The sequence below is a fragment of the Mustela lutreola genome, chromosome 5 (genome assembly GCF_030435805.1).
Source record: "Mustela lutreola isolate mMusLut2 chromosome 5, mMusLut2.pri, whole genome shotgun sequence".
NCBI lineage: Eukaryota > Metazoa > Chordata > Mammalia > Carnivora > Mustelidae > Mustela > Mustela lutreola.
In genome coordinates, this window is record NC_081294.1 from 107,595,831 (window position 1) to 107,617,573 (window position 21,743).

Sequence of the window (21,743 nt, forward strand, 5' to 3'; positions counted from 1 at the left end):
TCTTTACTCTTCCCCCCAGCCCCTTTTTAAACAAAATTATTTTAAATGATTTTATTTATTTATTTGGCAGAGATAGAACACAAGCAGGGGGAGCAGCAGGCAGAGGGAAAGGGAGAAGCAGGCTCCCTGTTTTGCAGAGAGCCCGATTGGGGTCTCAATCCCAGACCTTGGGATCATGACCCAAGCTGAAGGCAGATGCTTAACTAACTGAGCCTCCCAGGTGCCTGCCACCCCACCTCATGTTTTAGATATATGGTGTCATATTTTACATCCTTTTATGAGTCCCTTCACTGACTTTTATAGATGTACTAAATTTTACTCTGTGTGCTTCCTAGTTTTCCTTTTCTTACTTATGGTTTTCCTTCCCACTCAACCCCCTTTTAACATTTCTTGTAGGGCTGGTTTAGTGGTCATGAATTCTTCTAACTTTTGTTTGTCTGGGAAACTCTTTATCTCGCCTTCTATTCTGAATGATAGACTTGCTCGAGAGGGTATTATTGGCTGCAGACTTTTCCTTTCAGTACTTTGAATATATAATGCTACTTCCCCTAGCCTGCAAATTTGCTGCTGAAAAATCAGCTGACAGCTATATGGGGTTTCCCTTGTATATAACTCTTTCCTTTCCTCTTGCTGCTTTAAAATCACTTCTTTTTGCCATTTTAATTACTATATTTCTTGGTGTGGACATCCTTGAGTTGATTTTGTTGGAGCCTTTCTGTGCCTTCTGGATCTGGATTTCCACTTCCTTTCCCAGCTTAGGAAAGTTTTTAGCTATTATTTCTTAAAGTAAATTTTCTGTCTCCTTTTCTGTCTTTTCTCCTGGGGTTCCTATAATGTGAATGTTATTATGCTTTGATGCTGTCTCCGAATTCCCTATGTCTACTTTCATTTTTTACTATCTTTTTCCTCTCCAGTTTCATTTCTGTGTCCCCTGGGTCACTAATCCGTTCTGTTTCCTCTAGTCTACTGTTTATTCCCTATACTCTATTTTTAATTTTAGTTATTGAGTTCTTCATCTCTGATTTGTTCTTTTTTAGATTTTCTGTCTCTTTGTTGGTCTTGCTGAGATCCTCCACTCTTTCTAATGTCCAGTGAGTATCTTTATGACCATTCTTTAAGTTATCTATTAGGCATATTACTTATCTCCATTTCACTTAGCTCCTCATTGTGATTTTTGTTCTGTTTTTTTTTTTTGGGGGGGGGGGAGGATGTATTCTTCTGTCTCCTCAGGGCTGCATGCCCCCTGCTATCTGGAATGGTTCTCTTTACCTGTTTTGGGCAGGGTTTAGTCCATGGCTTATCAGTGGGGCAGTCTGGGGTCACTTTGGGCTTGAGTTGAGTCAGACTAGGGGTTTGCCAGAGCTACAGTAGCCCTGAACTGCAGGGGGCTTTCTCTGTGTCATCCCCTGAGAAAATTTCAATGGTGAGCAGGGCTTGCAGTCAGACCAGATATCTGCCCCAACCTCTTGACAGAGTTGCAGTTGGCCTGTGTGTGTTGGTTATCTTCCTCTCCTCCTGGGGCAGGAGGAGAGAAGTCCTTCTGGAGCCGTGCTGGTCCCTGTTTGAGCTGCTTGCACACTTCCAGTTTTGTGGCACTGCTTTGGATGGGGTCTGGCCAAGGGTGTACTGGTGGGGAGGGACATGTCTGCAGTAGAATGGTGGGGGGCTGGGCATGCAGTGTAAGCAAGGTTTGTGCAGATCTGCTGTGTGAAGAGACCAAGTGCTCGGGCTTGGCTGGTGGGGACATATCCATAGGAGAGCACAGGGGGCATACTGTTAGCAATTTAGACATAAGGGGTGTTGGTATAGGGCTGGTACCCAGAGGTGTCCATGAGTCTAGGCTGTGGGGCATTGGAGGGAATGGTGTCCACCAGCTCCTTCATTCCTGAAGAAGTCTCCCAAGGATCCCTGCCCCTCAAGCACATGCTCTGAGAGGATTAAAGAATCTCGCTCCTGTTTACCCCCAGTGTTTTCCAAATTGCTCCTTCTATGCTGTATCTCAGAAGGGCTGTTGTGCGGGCACTTGAAGGGCATAGACTCCATTTCTTGTGGCCCTGCAACTCTCTCAGAGTCAGGCCAGCTGACTTTTAAAGTTCCAGGTTGTTAAGCCCCACTGACTGAAAGAACTCATGAAGTTATACCACTCTGGTTTTCAAGGCCAAATGTTATAGACATACTGGGCTGCCCAGTGTGTCTGTTTCTTTCCTCTTTCTACACCTACAGGACCCCTGCCTCCGAGGGCAGTCCCATGGGTTTGCTTAGCTACCAACTAAGTTTCTGCCCTTCCTACCCTCTGCAGTGTGGCCTCTTCTGCGTATTTAGCAGGGGAGACTCTATTCTCCAAGTCTTTGTGTTGTTTTCTGCTTTGTTTACTCTCATGTGGGTGTTACCTAGATGTGTCTGTGGGCGGTGAGCTTAGGGTCCTCCTACTCCACCATATTCCCCCAAAGTCCCCAAATTCCCTGTATTTTCAAAGGCCTCTTGCTAATAGTGGTTGTGCTGTCAACAAACTCTGACATAAAGTAATCTAGATCTTGTGGGTTTTTTTTTTTTTTTTTCAGATTGCTGTATCTTAGTTTTCAGGTGGACTCAGCTTATTGTCCCCTATGAACCTGTGTCACCTCTTAGTTTCTAGGCTTTTTCTTTCCTTCTTGCCTCAGCAATAATCTTGACAAGTAATTTTGCTTACTTGGTGGCTTCACTTCCCACCGACTCCTCAAATGCCCTAGTTCTGCTTGGGCAGAAGTCACCATCACCCTCTTTCTTGGCATTCCTGTTCCTGTTGCATTTCCACACCAGCACAGAAGCTGGTGGGGCAGCAGTGGGAGGGCTGACGATGACCCAGCCTTAAGAAGGAGCACCTTGCACTTCCTGGGAGCGTCACTCAGGTGGTATGTTTCAGTGGGAGGAGCCTGGGTTTTAGAGTCAGATCATCTGGCCATAAATTCTGTCTCTCCCTTTACTCTCTGTGAACTTATGTGGCTACTGCACTTCTCTGAGCCTGTGTTTTCCCATCTGTAAATGCAGGGAATATATTTTCTAGAACTGTGAGAATAGAAATAACACACAAAGGTTCTCACAAGTTTTAAGTTTAGTATAAAATCATTCCTTTAAGAATCTTGACAGCACAGGGGCGCCTAGGTGACTCAGTCACTAATTTAGGCTCAGGTCATGATCTCAGGATTGTGAGATCGAGCCCCACATCAGGTTCTGTGAGAGAAATAGAGCCTGCTTAAGGTTCTGTCTCTCTCCTTCTGACTTTCTCCCCTGACTTGTGCACCTGCTCTCTGGCTCTCTTAGGAAAAGAAAGAAAGAAAGAAAGAAAGAAAGGAAGGAAGGAAGGAAGGAAGGAAGGAAGGAAGGAAGAATCTACAACACACATTTTTAAAAACCCATAAAAACAATTCAGCTGATAGTTACTTATTTCATTGAAAGATGAAAGCAAGTGAAAAGTATTGATTTTGCCATTCTTTGTGTATTTTTTTTATCACAGATCATGATAAACCTGTTGAGCTTCTTTTCCTCAGTCTAGAAAAATATGGTTTTTTCACTGCTAAAGTTAATTGTACTTAGAGAAAATCTCAGGTTAATGTAAGAACTAAAAAAACTGAGAGATAAGAACACATTTATGAATAGGCAAAAACAACAACAACAACAACAAAACCCACTATGCAGCATTTGTTCGTTGCCTCATGTGTTATCTTAGCAATAGAACACTGTTATCATGGGTTCAGTGTAGTGTATGTGCAAATCTCCTGCTTGTCTGTGTTTACCTTTTCTTTTTTAGTATACTAGCTGTGTGACCTTGTGTAAGTAACTTACCTTCTTCACATCTAGGAATTTATTTGCTACTTGGTTCAGTGTGCAGTACGGAGACATTAGAAATACCTGTGCTATCATATGATCTCCCTGATATGAGGAAGTGGTGATGCAACATGGGGGCTTAAGTGGGTAGAAGAAGAATCAATGAAACAAGATGGAATTGGGAGGGAGACAAACCATAAGTGACTCTTAATCTCACAAAACTAACTGAGGGTTGCTGGGGGGAGGGGGGTTGGGAGAAGGGGGTGGGATTATGGACATTGGGGAGGGTGTGTGCTTTGGTGAGTGCTGTGAAGTGTGTAAACCTGGTGATTCACAGACCTGTACCCCTGGGGATAAAAATATATGTTTATAAAAAATAAAAAAATTTTAAAAAAAAGAAAGAAAAAGAAATACCTGTGCTAGAACAGGAACAAGTGAAAGGGAGATTTAAGATTATTTTTGAAGAGACATGCAACTTGCTTATTTGCAGGGTTTCCAGTTATGCATTTTGTGTTTTACTTGTTTGAAGGTTATGTCTTCCCCGTTTATACAGCTGACTCCATGAGCTCAAGGACCACATCTCTTGGTCCCCCAGGACCTGCGCAGTACCTGGAACACAGTAGAGGCTCTAGAGCTATTGACCGAATAATTGAATTAGGGATGGAGGAAGAACAGGAGGACAGAGAGAACGGAAGAAGGAGGATTATCTAGGAGACAGTAGCTACTACACATGTGTGAAGAACCTAAACTTAGCATTGTGGCAGGAGAATGGAGAAAAGGGGACAAATCTGACAGAGGCTACTAGAAAGTTAACAGTATTTGCTAACTGAATGGGAAAAGCAAAGGAGAGACAGAGAAAAATAAGCTTTTCTGGGGCGTCTGGGTGACTCAGTGAGTTACAGCCTCTGCCTTCAGCTCGGGTCATGATCCCAGGATTCTGGGATCAAGCCCCACATTGGGCTTTCTGCTCCATGGGGAGTCTGCTTCTTCCCACGCCTGCCTCTCTGCCTACTTGTGATCTCTGTCAAATAAGTAAATAAAATCTTAAAAAAAAAAAAAAAAGAAAAGAAAAAGAATAAGCTTTTCCATCTGAGAGGCCGAAAGTGTGATTATCCCATTAACTCAAGGGAAAATTAAGATGGGGAGGAGCTTGAGAGCAAGAAACATACGTTTAATTTTACATTTAATTTAATACCTCTAATAAATAAGTGTATTACTTATGAGGATAGAATGTGTCATTATATGGACATCTCTCATAAGAAGTTTGAAATGAGGGATTGGGGGGCTTATTGGATCTGGAGGTGTGGGTTGGAGTGCACAGAAAAACGATGAGACAGTTAGGTGCCTGAAGGAGGGAGAGCTGCACGGAGTCAGCTGGAGAACAGACCGGGAACCAAGGAATGAGACAGTGTGGACAAACAGGAGGATTAGGCACGGAGTGGGGAAAGTATCTGGTGACAGAAGCAGCGGGGTCCAGTAGGAGAAGCAGCTCCCTCTGCTTGCTCCTGCAGACACGTTTCAGAGTAAAGCACACAGTTCCCCAGGAGTTCTGGGAAATTCATACAGATAATTTAAACATAGTCTAATAATCAGGTTGTCTACATCAGTCACTTTCAAACTTTTTTATTGCAACCTACTTGTAGAAATACATTTTACATTTTGACTCAGGATACACACACACACACACACACACACACACATACACACACTATTAATACAAAAGTTTCCCTGAAGAATACTCATCTTCTCTACGTACAATCCATTCAGTCAGTTTTCATCTATTTCATTTTTTTTTTAAATTCTGCTAACAGCCCACTAAACTGATTTCATTCCCCATTAAGAAGTCGTGACTGGAAATTTAAAAAGCACTGGTCTGTCTGTTTGATGGTCACAGTAGGAAACATACTGAATTTGGGGAAAGTGCACATTTTGAGAAAACTTTAATTCTAGTTAGATAAATAAAGGTTTACGTCTGGTACTCATTACAGTATGATACATAGATTTCTATAATGGGGGCCACTCTGTCAGCACACCTCAAAATTTAGAACTAAAAGGGAAGCACTTGCTTTGCCAGGATCTTTTGTTGTAGCCTTACGTGTCCGTTTGCCACCTTGTAAGAAAAAATGAAGTGTAAACTTTGGATCCAGCCAATGAGATGCAATTAAACGCACTCTGGCTTTAGAAATGGGCAGACCTGGGCTCAAATCCTGGCTTTGCTCTTTAATAACTATGCCTTTTGCCGAGTTTCTTCACCTCTTTTGGTTTCTTTATCCATAAATGGGAATAACATTTACCCTAATTCGGATGCTCTTGTTGTTGAAGAAGCCACATTATTCATGGTACTTTGCTGATTACTCAGTAGACATGCAATAAATGGCAATTGGAATTATTGTCCTTGGTTATGAGGATGCAATTCCATACCACTTGTAAAGCTCCTAGCACAGTGCCTGGCAAACAGCAGTAATAAAGATTAATGATCTTTCCATGCCAGCAACTAAAGGGTAGAAATATGTTGTAACCCAAGAGCATGGGAATGTACAAACCAATTATATGACATGATTTTTTTAGGATGATATTTACTAGATAAAGCATATTGATACAAGTGATGTTATTGGAGAGATTGAGCCCCATTTGTATGAAGTGAAAAATAATGCATCACTGACATGCATTTCTTAATTTCCTCACTGATGTAAAACATTAAAGTGCTCCCAGTGCCTTTATTCAACAAGCCTAAATTTATTAAGACCAACAATGCAGAATAGTGATAAAAACACGACAAGGACCAGTTCCTAGGTATGTGATACAGTAACCAATAGTTAGCATTTACTTTTTCTCCCTGATAGCCCATCACCGTGGACCATTGATAGCATTATTATTTCTGTGCTTTTTGGCTCTTTTTGATTCTACTCTGACTTTCCTCACCAATTCAGAAGGATAGCTTAAAGGTGCTTTGTTGGAATTCATAAGAGCTCTGTGGTCTTGTTCTTGGCCATCTACTTCTGATTTTAAAACACTTCCCTGTGCTCAAGAATTCCTTGTCTTTTCTAGTTTGTCCTCTGTAGCCTCAGGGTAGCTCTAACTGGACTAGCCCGTAATCCACCTATGTGTCGTCTTATTTCCAAATCACATTATTTTACTTGCCTCTGACAAAGAAGACAGTGAAGTTGGCCGATTTTCATATCATTTGAAGAATAAAGGGAAGCTTTCCCTTTCCCCCTCTATTTTCAGTTTCCCTGGCTGCCTCCCCCACTATTTTATTGTATCTTTTGGTTGTGATAGATTTCAGATTTGTGGTCACCACAGTGATACGGTGAAAGGATGCCCCGACTTCAGATGTAAAGCACCTGCAGGCACTTTCAGATAGTTTCCATAGGGAGTGATGGAATTTTTATTAAGAAAAGCAGTGGGGGGTGGGCGCCTGAGTGGCTCAGTGGGTTGAGCCTCTGCCTTCAGCTCAGGTCATGATCTCAGGGTCCTGGGATCGAGCACCACATCGGGCTCTCTGCTCAGTGGGGAGCCTGCTTCCCCTTCTCTCTCCGCCTGCTGCTCTGCCAACTTGGGATCTCTCTCTCTCTGTCAAATAAGTAAAGTCTTTTAAAAAAAAAATTGTGGGGAATATTTGAAGAGCTTAGAAAAATGTAACTTGGAGGGAAATGTTACAAGAAAGAAAAGAAAAGTAGTGGGGGGCTGGGTGGCTTAGTGGGCTAAAGCCTCTGCCTTCGGCCCAGGTCATGATCATGGGTTCCCCGCATCGGGTTCTCTGCTCATCGGGGATCCTGCTTCCCCCTCACTCTCTGCCTGCTTCTCTGCCTACTTTCGATCTCTGTCTGTCAAATAAATAATAAAGTTAAAAAAAAAAAAAGAAAAGAAAAGTAACTGCTGAGTGCCCGTGTGCAAAGCTGAAGGGCCTACAAAGATGCTTGAGATGAAATCCCTTCACCAGGGAGTGTATATTTAATGCGAGAGATGTTACATCTATCAGTTGCTATAGGGGATGGCATGAGTCACAAGGTGTCTGGGGGAAGGACTGTAAAACTGAATCTCATTCTTAAATTCACATGGATGGTGATTTGGTTCTTACCACTTTTCCAGATGGCTTTTTGTTGCCCACATTAGTCATTTTGACCAGTGCCTACAACTTCAAAAGAGTATGCAAAAGTTGAGAAAGGCAGGACTCTAGGGGAGCTGTATTCCAGATATGTGTATCCGTAAAAGAAACTCTCCTGGCATACGTGGTTTCTTTGTGCTGTCACACTTGACAGGTGAAAGCTGTATAAAGCCCTGCAAAGATTTCCTATTTGCTATTCCCCAAAAAATGGTGCAGGAACTCCTTGGGGGATGGATCTGTGATTCTAGGATTGAATAGTTTCCACATGGAATTGCCATCAATTAGCTGTGTAGCTCATGCTAAAATTCAGAAATAAATATTGCCCAGGCAGCCTCCAACTTAGATGGTGGCTTAAAATAAGGAGGAGGCCTGATGAGTGATGGAGAATTGTTGCTCTGATCATGTAGCTTTAAAGTCTGTGAAAAATGGGGACATGGGCAGATCTGATGACATGAACGAGCACATGAGAGAGCCCAGGTAAGGCATTAATTTCAGTTCATGAATAAGCAGCAGCTCCTTTTATAAAACTTGCTCTAACAGCATTTGCTACAGGTATGCCCCTCAGAAAGCTGGTTCAGGTATCTGGTTTAGGGAATTTCTAAACTGTTGCTGGTTTACATGGAACTGAGAGAGTATTTCTCTAGAAAATCAAAGATCTCCATCTGTTGATCAAGCAGTGAGAAAGGTTCTCCAGGAAGGAAATAAGTTGATGTTCATCAAATCCTTGCTGCTTTCACATATAGCTTATAATGGACTTTCTGGCAAAAATATTTACTGAGGGCCATTAGATTAAGGGGGCAGGTGGATGGGTGAAGCCAGCTCTAGGTGAAAATATAATAAATATGATTTCATTGAGTATGATTTCCTTGTTTTACAAGAATTATTTAATTTTTAACATAGTGTTCCATGGTTTTATTCTGCTCATTTTACAAGTTAGGAAACTGAGCCGCAGAGAGGTTGAGTAGAGGATTGCTCTGGACTTGACTTGTCCATCCTGGAGCCACACGGGGATGGCCTGCCTTGGGAAGGGTGCAGTGGAATGTGTGTCTTTGGAGCCTTCCCTCCCTCGTTCTCAGCACTTGGAAGGGTGGTCCTGCCTGTGGCTGGTCCTGCGATCTTACTCATCTTTCCTACTAGCTGAGGATTATTCCAGCTGCACTGAGTGTGTGTTGTTGGAGATCGCTTGAGTAGTACTGGGTCACCTTCCCAAGAGAATGTTGAGTCTGCAAGTGGCAGCAGGTGAAGAGCTCTGAGCAGCAGAGATACTGAGAACTTACCAAGCTGCAGTCTCCACAGAAAAGATAAATAACATGGTGGTTAGAAGTTATGAAGAACATCTAAGCCGTATAATCAAATCCTAACCTAAATGGTAATAGAGGTTGAGATTTGAATTTGTGGAAATATTGGCAATTTGATAAAGAAAATCCTTGAAGTGGTCTTTTAATGTGTGACACGCAATAACGTGGAGAGCAGAAGACTGTTCCTTGGCTTTCTTTCAGAATAAACTCCCCTGCCACCCACCCCTGATGCAGACACGAAGAGGCCAGTAGTGATAGATGCTTTTTCCAAAATACGTTAAAGGAGTAGCAGCTCTGTTAAAGGTGCTTTTCTTTCTTAATATTCCACTTTGATTTTTATCTTCTTGTCTCTCTCTTACTCCCATCTATTCTCATCTCACTGATTGGCATCCTTATACTTACATATGCAGGTGGGAGACTACCTCATTACCCCTTGTCAATGTTCTAAGAGCTTTTGACTTCCATCCTCTGGCAAAACGATGGTGCCTTCATATTCCCCGACTCTCACTCCACTTGAAGTCTCGTCTCTAATTTGGTTGATCTGAGCCTTCTCATCCACTCACCCCAAGTCCCCATACCATTTCCTGTCCTTTTCATCTGCCTTTCCTTTGCAGATCATAAATATATCCCCACCAGTTGCTTCAAAGCTATCTTTGCCTTGGAGTTCCATCATTTTGCAGCTTTTCTGGGTGCGGCTTTCATTTTCTTTATCCTCCTTGGGTTCATTGCAATTCCTGAACCTGAAAATTCATGTCTTCCATCAAGTCTAAAAAAATTATTTTCCTATACTGTCCTTCTGTTTTTTGTTGTTGTTGTTGTTGGAACTTCTAATTCTTTCCTCCCTGTCTTTTAACACTTTTTTTCTGTTTTCTCTGTTTAACTCTTGGTACTGCATCTGAATACTTTTCTGAAGTCTGGTTTTTTAAATCTCTTTGCAGTTTATTGTTTGTTCAGTGGGGCCTGTCTAATCTAATTAATTAATGTCTGTCTAATTAATGTTCCTATGAGTTTTTGATTTCAGCTTATCTATTTTTTAACAGTCATTGAAAGAATAATTCTATTAACTTTGAAGTTTTGTGTGGTTCTTATAAAATCTGACTGTAAAATTTTTTTATTTTATCATGTTTTCGATGTCCATATTTATATCACTAGTCTTTGTAAACATGTTGACTTTAGGATGTTCAAACTGGATCTATTAGTTCTGGTACCTGGAATTCTTGGTGGTGGTGGAGGGGTGGGATGGGCTGTCCCTCATCCCTGTGTCTACTCATCCTTGTTCATGGCACACAGTTTGAGTGTTTTGTAATTTTGGATTGTGAGTTTTTCTTCAGAGTTGTTTTATTTTTGTTTTTGTTTTTAGTGGAGAGCCAGTACAGGCTAAGGTTGAGTTTCTGTCCCTCCAAAGAGGTTTTGTGTATACTTTTGTCAGGGGTCCCAGGGTTATCACTGGGGTGGGCCACTTTCTAGCTTCTCATGTAGAGGGACAGGCCATCCCATCATGGTTTTCTCTGAGCTTCAAATCTACATGAAGCGGGCCTATGGCTATCTATTCTCAGGGAAGCTTCCTTTCCCATCCCCACAGAGATTCAGGCTGAGATGGATAAGCTTCTTAATGGTCTCCTTGTGCACTTGGAGCACTTTCTCCCCCTCATCCAGTCTTCACAGAGGACTGGTCAAGTTCCAGCTTTATATGGGAGTCGTAGTTCCTACTCTCTCACTCATACTTCATGAAGGCCCTGGGGTATCTCCTCCTGAACCACATGGATTTACAATCCAAATCCTGTGTTTCCCAGGCTGGCGAACTGATCTCCTCTTGAGGCTGCTAGCATCAGTTCAGAGGCTTGGTTCTGGTTTTCCGGTCCCTGTGTGTTTGACCCTAGAAAATTCATTTTCTTGAGAACTCAGCTATGCATTTTAAAAGATATTTATTATATTTTACCTAGGATTTGTGAGCTTTTAATAGCAAGAGATTTTTAAAAAAGAGGTCTGTTCTGTCAAAAGCACAGTGTCATTATCCTCTGACTGTGTCTGCCGGAAGGTCAGGGATGCCTGCCTACATCCAAAGAGCAGTGTGGAAAAGGGGCCTCTGCTCTTAAGACATTCATAGATTGATTTTTTTTTTTTTTTTTTTTGGTCTAACTCATTTCATAGACTCTGAGGACTATTCATTTATCTTTCACTCTATCATCTTAACATTCAAATCACATTCAATATTTAGTAAATTCTCACTATCCAGGCTTTCATTCATTTATTCAGCAAATGTATATTGTATACAGCATTGCTACATGCCAGATATGTGCTCATTGTGCTCAGCAAAAACATACCCGATCCCTGTCTACATAAATAAAAGTGAAATTGTGAATGGAACAAGTGTCCGAAAGTAAATGTGCATGGTGCTGTGAGATGTATTGATGTGTTCAACTCAGGCCAGGAAGGGGAAGTGGAAAAAACAAGAATAGCTTTCACTGAATGAAAAGGAGAGTGGTAATTCTGCCAGATGCAGAGCAGTATGTGCACAGGCCCTGGGGTGAAGATGAAGGACTAAGAAAAGGGTGGTGAGATGAAAGAGAAGTGAGAAGAATATGGTTCCAGAAAAGGCTGAGAGGGAGCTAGGAGTCAAACCATGGAAGAACTTTTGGGCTGTGTTAAAGACTTTTTCTGTTTATCAAAAGTGCCATTGAAGGGCTTTACACAGGAGGATGACACATGTAATTTAGCCTTTGAAAAAAGTCTTTCTCACTTTAGAGAAGAGAACAGATTTGAGGGAGCAAGAAATGACAAGACTATTGTAAGTAGGCCAGACTGAGAGGTGCTGGTAGCTCAACTTCAATTTTGACTTTGTAGAGATGAAGATATGGGCAGTTTGAGATTTACTTAGCAAATAAAATTATGGGGAAGAAGGTGAGAGAGATGGGCCAGGAACAATTCCATAGTTTCTGGCTTATTAACGAGATGGCTAGTGATGTCTCTTTAGGAAATTGGGATCACTGGAAAAGGACATGGTTTGCTGGAAGGCCATGGCTTTTTCTTTTATACAGATTGGGTCTGAGGTTTTTAAAACATCTAAAAGGAAAATATCAAAAAGCAGTTGGATACATGGATCCAGAGCCCAGAGAAGAGATCTAGGGATATAAATACCTGAGGATTTGATTTTAGGTATTCATCAGATGAGCTTTCCAATGGAGAGATGATAGATATCCCCTGGATACAGAGACATGCAGGTTACTAGTGATCTTTATAAGAGCTGTTTGGGTGATAAGAGGGGGTGAGAAGCTTGGAGTAGGATGTAGAAGGAAGTAGGATGGAGAGCATGTAGAAGATGAGGAAATGGAATAAGTGAGTGTAGACAACTTTCAGGAACTTTGCCAGTGAAGTTATATAAGTTATATAAGGCTTGCATTCATTTTTAAAAGGAAATATGTCACTTAATCATGATTGGAAGGTAAAATCTTTTAAAACAGAGGCTCAATAGAAAAAAAAAAATTGAAGTAGTTTTCTTGATAGTGAAAAGGTGACCGAGACCTACATTGGCACAGTGGGGAACCAAAGACACTTAACCAGTACTGAAGTGTATTTATTGAGCTCTCACTGTTGTTCCAGATGGCATTCTAAATGCTTGACATGTATTGACTAAATCTCCATAACAACACTGTGAAGTGGGTACATATTAGCCCGTGCAGGACACAAGGAAACCAGTCACAGAGAGGTGCTATATCTTGCCAGGGTAGGACAACAGAGATTTGAACCCAGACAGTCTGGCTGCAGAGATCATGTTCTTTGCCATCCCCCTTCTCAGTACATGGGCGTATAATAAGGTATTTGTATCATCTATGAGCCAAGGTATGGGCTAATGCATCTGAATATTGAAAATGTTATTGGTTGTATGACTTTGGGCCAAAAGTATCAACTAGTGTTCATTTAAATGCTTTGTTAAAACTTTCTTGGTTTTATGTTCTAGAACAAGGCAGGCATAAACGGAAATGTCATTAGATCGGCTTTAGCTCTAATCGGTGACTTTAATAAATGTGTGTACATTATTCATTTAATTTCACCTGGATCTGTGTGGTGTCCTCACAGCTGAGGGTATAATAGTAAGTAAGCAGAATTCTCAACAGTCTGAAACCCCGCGTACCTCTCTCCCAAGGTGTGTCTTTGTAAGTGTCCGTTAACCCAGGTCCTAAAATAAATGATCTTTTCCAGATTCCTGGGGATTGGCTTTAACTACATGTGTGTGTTTATTCTCCTCCAAAGGATTTAACAACACTGAGAGGACGTGCGACAAAGAATTTATTATTCGGAGAACAGCCACCAATCGAGTCCTGAATGTCCTCCGTCACTGGGTCTCAAAGCATGCACAGGTAATTCAGTGGTATCATTGATTACTTTCAAGGGTTTTTTGGGTTTTTTAAAAACCAACTTTTTAAGTTGTGACATTTATAAAATGCCTTCTGAGTCTATGGAATTAGGGTCTGAAATTTTGGAATTAGAACAGAAAGGGAATGGGGCGCCTGGGGGCTCAGTGGGTTAAAGCCTCTGCCTTCCACTCAGGTCATGATCTCAGGGTCCTGGGATCCAGCCCCACATTGGGCTCTTGACTCAGCGAGGAGCCTGCTTCCCTTTCTCTCTCTCTGTCTGCCTCTCTGCCTACTTGTGATCTCTGTCTGTCAAATAAATAAATACAAATCTTAAAAAAAAAAAAAAAAAAAGAAAGAAAGGGAAGAACTAGGATAGACATACAGATCAAAGCAGACACACGGCATTGGCCAAATATCCAGGATCCAGAAGGACACAGGAGGGGAAGCCCAGCTTCCCTCTTTCCTCACCTTTTGAGGCAAGGGCACCTACCCGAGGGCCCTAAAGCCACCATATTGTGCCTCCCAGGGAGCCATTCATGGGCCCTCAAGGTAGCTGCATCTGGACCCCTGGGGGTCAGCAGCCGCTCCTCCCCTGAGGTAAACAGCAGATGCCCTAGAGATGAGCAATATTCTGAGCCCACACACTCTGGTGTCTGGTTGGGGACTATTTTCTCAGGCGAATTTAGGAGACATTTTGCCTCGTGCCTTTGATGTTCTGGTTCCTAGTACTCTGTTTTTGAAATTACATCATGCTGACAGGAGACCTACTTGTTATTTGTTTGTGTGTGTGTTTTCAGTACACGTTCGTAGAACGTATACCCACATCACAGTTTCAGAAAATAAGGTAAGGGACTCCTTTGCTTCATGGGCTGGAGGCACGCATCGTGCTTTGGTTACCCGCTGCTGAGCAATGGGCGGGCCCTGGCAGAGGCGTGACTGCCTGGCACTGTGCCAGGAGAGATTTATTTATTTATTTATTTATTTATTTTAAAAGATCTTATTTATTTATCAGAGAGAGAGAGCAAGCACAGGCAGACAGAATGGCAGGCAGAGGCAGAGGGAGAAGCAGGCCCCCTGCCGAGCAAGGAGCCCGATGTGGGACTTGATCCCAGGACGCTGGGATCATGACCTGAGCCCAAGGCAGCTGCTTAATCAACTGAGCCAGCCAGGCGTCCCTGTGCCAGGAGAGTTTTAAAGAGAGGGAAGGGGGCCCCGAGGTGGCTCAGATCAGAACATATGAAACATATAAAATGTTTGAAGAAACAGAGAAAAGAGGAGCTCTCAGGTCTCCCTTCAGTATTTTCCCAGAGGCTGTCATGGGTTTGCCATGTGGTCCTGGGTGACCACAGTCCATGAGATGGAGTCAGGAGAGAGCCAGGCACCTGCGATCCCTGTGGGAGGAGAATTCACTAATTGGGAAAAGTGGGATTTGGGCCTTGCCATCAGTTAGCCCATGACGATTCTTAAGTGTTAATTAAAGTTCAAATGAAGGTAGCACATTAAATACGGGATCTAAAAATTTTATCTTACGCATCTTAAGTAAGTAAAAATGGATCCCTTATGACTCAAATTCTGGGGACCATCCTGAACCCACTGAAAATGTCTAGTCTCTCCTCCTCATCGTCTGAGGGAGCTGCTTGTAAGTCCTGTTTGGCTCACTGCAGATGCATGATAATGAAGTCTACTCCGTATCTGACGAGCCATCCCATTCCTCTCTGGTTTTGGACTCCAGGGTCCTGAGTTCTGATTCAAGGGGCCCGTGGATGCTTCAAAAAGGTAGCGCAAGCCTCCAGGGCACAAGGCTTCACAGAGGTCCCTCCGTTGTCTTCCCAGGTGCAAGCCAAAGCCCAGGCTGACCTGGGGCTCAGCTCCCTGCTGTCTGCAAATCTTCTCTCAAAACCTCTAATCTGGCTTCCCTGCCAGCCTCACCTCCTCTCTGTCAATCCCCAGTGCCCTCTTCTTCTAACGATCTGAAACCAGAATCCCTCACAATTCACACAGAACTCTTACAATAGCTAGAAAAGAGTTGCAAAGCAATTTACAGTATGTGGGGCTCACTCCACTTTGGGTGAAGAGAACTCAAGAGATGGGGAGATGGCTGGTCTGAATCCCTTGCTTCTAGGATAAAGAGCTTTACAGGAAGATGTTATTATCTGGCTTGACCTTGGCTGCATTGTACTTACATAAATATGTATGTGCCTATGGGTAGTATTAGACTGAATAGCACCAAGTCACTGGGATAGAAAGTGGTTTGATAGGGAAGTACAGGTCTCTTTATTCAGATTGTGTCCTGAGGCATTTAGTTGTAATCCACAAAGCACCGTAAATGTTAGCTGACAGTTCGGATACTTTGTAGCCTGTTACTTAGGGCGTGCTTCTATGTGGGGAAGCACTTGGTCATCAGTTCCATTTAGGGAGCCCATACTGGGACCCCAGCTTCTCAGACCCTCTCGACATGGGAGTCATGTGTGGATGGTACACAGTGCTCAAATATCCAGTCTTTTGTCCTGACATGATTACTGTATAAAATGTAGACCCTGATGTGCCAGAGGAAGGTCTTACCACTCCCACCTTTGTCTTTTCTTCCCTTCCCTGAATGTGTGAGTGTATTTTAAGGATCTGTGGTTGGTTTCCAATTGTCCCATTGTAACCTCATCGTGTGCACGTCCTGTCTCCTTCCTCATTTGGGTGAGTTCTCCATCACCTGACATGGCCTGAGCCAGTGAGGGTGTGGGTGTGGCCCTTGGCTGTCTCCAGACAAGCAGACCCTCCATGGTACTTAAAGAAAGAAAGAACTCTGCTAGTTAACCCTCACTGTTACTGTCTTTGATTTTCACCTCACAAACCGAAGGGCTTGGACAATAGGATTTTTCATTATCTGATTCACTCTCTGCTGGTTGAGTCCCAGACTATGCCATTATTGTGGCAACCTGATTATTTTTAATTAATAATTTTCCCAAAAAAATGAGTAGGAAGTTAGAATCTTTAAAAAAAAAAAAATACAGCCAAACATGGCAAATTGCATTACTGTTCACATGGTAGACCAACCAGAGAAATCACTTCTGTTTATTGAAAACAGAAAAGCCTCAGGGAAGTGACAAGATGTAGCTTTGTCCTCAGATAATCTGGAGAATTGAATCTGCTACACAATATTAAGTATCATGTATTTATTTCTCATTTGTCACCAAAGGTGACTTATATGTGTAGGTAGGACCCTGAACTTAATTCAGGAGAAATAGAGTGGCAGAATTATGTGTTGGCTCTCCAGAGAAATAAAATTTTCCTAGGATATCACCCTCAACTCCTTCCCCACAGTGTGCTAGAATGCCATTCTGGAACCTTAGGTTTTCCTTTAGTAAGTCTTTCCTTTGGTAAGACTAGGATGCTTTTTTTTTTTTCTCCTGATTCCAAAAATTTTCATCTGCTATACATTCTGCCCTAGTTTCTCTTCATTTTGTTATGCCTTATTCATTCATTTATTGCCTCTCATGTTGAAAGGAAGCCACAAGGCCTGGGTGGGTTCCTCCCATATGCCTTGTCTCTGGGTTAGTGGAAGCAGGAGCCCAGAGTCAGGACACACGTGTTCTTCTTCCAACTCTGCCACTGTATCTTCTGTGGGGCCCGATTCTGTCCCTCGGCCTCACCGGGGGTGAATATTCTCTTCTGAGAATGAGAACAACTGTCCATCTCTTGCCTCCCCCAAGGATGTGTAGTGAGGGTTAAAGGCAACATTGAATCAAGAAACATGAAAGACATAAAGTCCATTGTAGGTGGGTGTGACCAGATCCCTTCTCGCTAAGGACAGGAGATGAACATTTCATCCCGGGACAAGGAGCCCTTAGTTCCCTGCAGACCCGGTTTGTCTCCTTCATCTTTGTGTCTGCTTCCTCAGAACTCTGCCATGCTGGGCACCTGGGACATGCCCAGGAAGAATTCTCAAAGCCAGTTTATGCACTCCCTCCAGGAGGTCATCTGCAAGCATTTATAGTTCCCGAAGTCAGCCTAGACAGAGACTAAAGCCACCAAGGGACCAGAAATCAAGGCTGTGTGTGTAGAAAATCTGAGAGAAAGAAGTGTTCTCATTAGGTGTCTGCACACTTCTCAAGTGTTTCCTGCTAGGAGGCCTCATGTGTCATTTGCACAATTCCAAGCTGTCTGCAGCTTTCGGGACCACCGTGCTTTGTGCTGGGGCCATGTGCTCCTGGGCTGCTTTGTCTTCTGTGCACAGACAAGAGAGGGCAGGGCTTTGAGGCTGACCTCCAGTGTGTGTGTTAGGGGCCTGGTATGTATAATCTGTAGCAATTTTGGTTTTCCTGCATTGCCTTATTGATCCACTGATCCTGGAGAGAGACTCTGTCCAGTTGTTTGAGGAATCCTACAGACCACAGAACAGTACTAAGGAAGGAGCCTGCAGTGGTTTCTGTAGGTTACGACCTGCACACTCTGACTCGGTACCAGGGGAGGGACACCGGCCAAGAATGAAATGATCCCTCGTTTTCTTAACCGTAGGTTAGGGGAAATGTTTTAAAAGCATGAGATCAGATAAAAATGACCTACTCACATAAAAATCTCCTTCCCCATGGAACTCATGGACGAACTATTGTTACGTCTTCTCTTTTCCCTACTTCATTCATTCACTAGTAAGAATTGAGCCCCAGAGGGTGCCAGACACGGGGTAGATGTGAGGATCCAGACGTTCCTGAGTTAGGAGAGCTGGCCTTCAGTCTCCAGTGGAGAGGACTCCAGGAGTCCCCCCGTGTGCCCCACAGGAGTTAGCCACCGTCCGTCTACCACATCCAGAGCAGGGCCCAGTTCCACCTGCCCTGGCATGTGGAAGGGGAAGCAGGGAGTGGAGAGGAGGTGTTTTGGAGGAAAGAACAGGGGACCTTTAGGGAGGCTTCCAGGCTGAAGGCAGGCCAAGCTAGGCCAGGAAGGAAATGTCTTACCGGACTGAACGGGGAACTTGGATAATGTATTGGACTGGCCATTCTGATTGAAGAAGATAGAATTCTGTACCTAAAAGTTCTCAAAGACGTTGGTGCCAGCCCCAAAGCTATGTGCAGGGTGGGGAAGGATAGCGGACAGAGCAGTTTAATGGGATCGGTGAACAGCAGTGCTGCTGCTTGATGACTACATCCTTGCTTGTGGCACAAGAGGTACAGGTCATGTGGGCAAGCAGTTTCACAGTCTGTATCAAAATGACTCAGCTGTTGGGTTTCTAACTCACTAGTTCTCTTACACTCATTGTTTGGGGAACAAAGAGCATGCATTTAGCTGATGACGAAGAACTCTTGAGTTTGTGTTTCGGTTTATATGCTTTGTTGCATTTTACCAAGCTATTACATTCGTATAAGGGGCACTGAACTTAGGAGTGTGGCTCAGAGACTTTACCTTGAACGCACCTGTATGACGACGACTACCCTGATCAAGATAAGGTAGAACCCAAGAGAGTCTTTCCAGCCCATGCCCCTCGTCTCGGGCATTTCCCAGTCTTCTGTTGATTTTACTGTTGTTCTTACTGATATTACGTACTTTCTCCATAGTAAGGATAAAATCCCTTATCGGCCGATGACACTCATTTCCCCCCGTTTGCTCTTTCACTGTGAGTGGTATGTCTGATACTTGTTACATACATACGTGCTTCTCCCATAATCAGAGAGCTTTATATGTAGTCCATCATGTAGAAGTACACGCATATGCACACAGTCACACAGACCCCAGCGTCTGTTTGTTAGAATCCATATCCTGAGCACACTGAACAAATAAACAGAGGTTGGGGTATGGAATCAGCAGCTCTCACAACTCGACTTCGTAGTCCCGGGTAATAGTTGAGGTGAAAGCTTTCACACCTCCAGAAATCCCCGTCGGAGCTGACCTCGGGCCACTGTGTGCATGTAGCATGGATGTCGGAACCGAGGGGCTTCTGGAAGGCCACTGGAGGAGCGGTGGGGCGATGGGGAGGGCTTCAGGGTCGGAGTTAATGCGGATGGCAGTCCCCTCCCTCGCACCCACCAGCCATGTGCCCGAGCAAACTATTCAACTCCTCCAGGACTCCATTTCTCCTTCCATCTAAGTGCGGAGGGTGTCCCTTCTTTATTCTGGCGATTGTGAGGATTAGGTGAGGTTGAAACTTCTTAGAGCAGCCGCCACAGGTGAATGCTCAGAACGTCACAGACGGCTTCTCCTGGCAGAGCCTAAACCCAGGCAGATGTTGTTACTCTGACCGGACCGGACCAGGGAGGCGATTAGGTCTCAGAGAGGGTCAGTTACCACTGCCCAGGTGAACCTTTTATAATGGTGGAAACATTCTGTATCTGTAGTGCCAAGTGCAGTAGTCACATGTGGCTCATGGAGCACTGGAAATGGAGCAGCCAGGGTGGCTGAGAAACGGAAGTTGGGACGTTATTTAATTTAGTTAAATTTAAATAGTCACATGTGACAACAAATGGCTCCAGTATAGATGCACAGTCCTAGACCCCTCAGAGGTACAGCTGAGAGCCAGACCTAGCTCCCTAATGTCTGGCTCGGAACTCCTCCCTCTCTCCAGCAGGGCCCCCCTTCCTCTGAAACAGGAAAGCACGGTCATCTCCGCTTGGCCCCAGCAATCAGCCTGCTGAAGAGGGGCACACCTCTGTGGGGTCTGTAGACAAAGCAAACTTTTAAGTAACATCAGTGTTGGGGTTTTATCAGTCCCAGAGGAGATGGTGGCTCTTTTCCCAATAAGGGAATGTACCAATGAGCATCTTTGCGTTTGGGCTTCGAGCCTGCCGCTTCAGACCAGGGGGTCCAGTGGGATCGTGCCCGGTTGACCACTTGAGGCAGGAACGCTGGTGCTGCTGGGATGGAGGGACTTCGTGTGTTCAAAGACCTCAGGGAACAGGGTGTCCTAAAATGAGAGTTTCTACAGTTCATCTCTTCTGTCAGTTATTTCAACAGATGACGGGGGGCCCTTTTTTTAATTTTTAAAATTTTTGGCATTGCTTAGCAAGACACTAAATCTAGCATCAAATGAGAGCACTGAGTGCAGATCTAGTCTTTGTTCCCAATCTGAAATGGAGGTTGGGCCAAGGATGAGCCTCGTACAGACTTTCAATGTGGGCGGGAGGATGAAAGGTGTGAGTAGGATCTGACTTACAGATCAGACTAAGCAGCACCTGTGGACCCTTCTGATGGTGCTCAGCCATCCTCCAGCCCCTCAGGCTCAGCTCCTCCTCCTCTCCACCTGGTCAGCCGGCCGTGGGGGGGGGGGGGGGGCTCTCCCATCCAGGCTCCCTGTCTGTTTCTGCTTTGAGCCACGGCTCTTCTTTCCACTGAACCAGTCTGAGCTTTGAGGCTGCCGTAATCATGATACAGGGCACCTGGCCTTTTATAGGCAACTTGAAAACATGACTCCCCCCACACACACACCTAGAAGACAGTTTCCTCTATGAGGGTGCATTCTGAGTGACAAGACTGGCCATGTTTTTGTTTTTGTGTCTGTAAGCCGTTTTCAAATATTAATTCATTTACCCCCTCACTTCAACCTTTTAAGAGAGGGAAGGTAGATGTTGTTATCCAGCTTTATAAATGGGGAAATGGAAGCTTCGGGGGGGTGAAACGATCTGCCTAAAATGACACAGATAGCAGGTGGCAGAAGCTGCTTCCATACTCCAGCTGCTGGCTGCCCAGCACGGGCTGTAACCCCCGATCTCGCCGGCCAACTCTTGGAGTGCAGACAGCTTGAAAGCAAAATGTACAAAACCACTTCTGACTCAAAAAGGTGAGAATATCATATGCTAACACTGACCATGCTTTTGCTATTTCTGAATCTTTCCTTAGGAAAGTTACTTTTGTCCCAGAGTCTCTTCTGTGTCCCTTAAACAAAGGATCTTTACGGTCTTAACCAGCCAGAGCCCTGCCTCTCTTCTTTTTTTTAAAGATTTTATTTATTTATTTGACAGGCAGAGATCACAAGTAGGCAGAGAGGTAGGCAGATAGAGACAGAGGTGAAAGCAGGCTCCCCGCCGAGCAGAGACCCTGATGCGGGGCTCGATCCCAGCACCCGGGGATCATGACCTGAGCTGAAGGCAGAGGCTTTAACCCACTGAGCCACCCAGGTGCCCCCCTGCCTCCCTTCTGAAGGGCGGCACCTCTTGGATATTTAGACGGTGATTTACAGGCTTCCCTCAGCGCTGGCCC

At 44.1% G+C, this 21,743-nt stretch overlaps 1 protein-coding gene across 2 annotated transcripts in view; it reads left to right on the plus strand.

Moving 5' to 3' along the window:
- RASGRF2 (Ras protein specific guanine nucleotide releasing factor 2) overlaps positions 1–21,743 on the plus strand; it is a 260,071-nt gene that overhangs the window by 199,370 nt on the left and 38,958 nt on the right. For both annotated transcript variants that reach the window (XM_059175372.1, XM_059175374.1), the window contains exon 18: positions 13,462–13,568. In XM_059175372.1, coding sequence (XP_059031355.1) covers positions 13,462–13,568 — 107 coding nt within the window. The remainder of the gene's footprint in view (positions 1–13,461; positions 13,569–21,743) is intronic.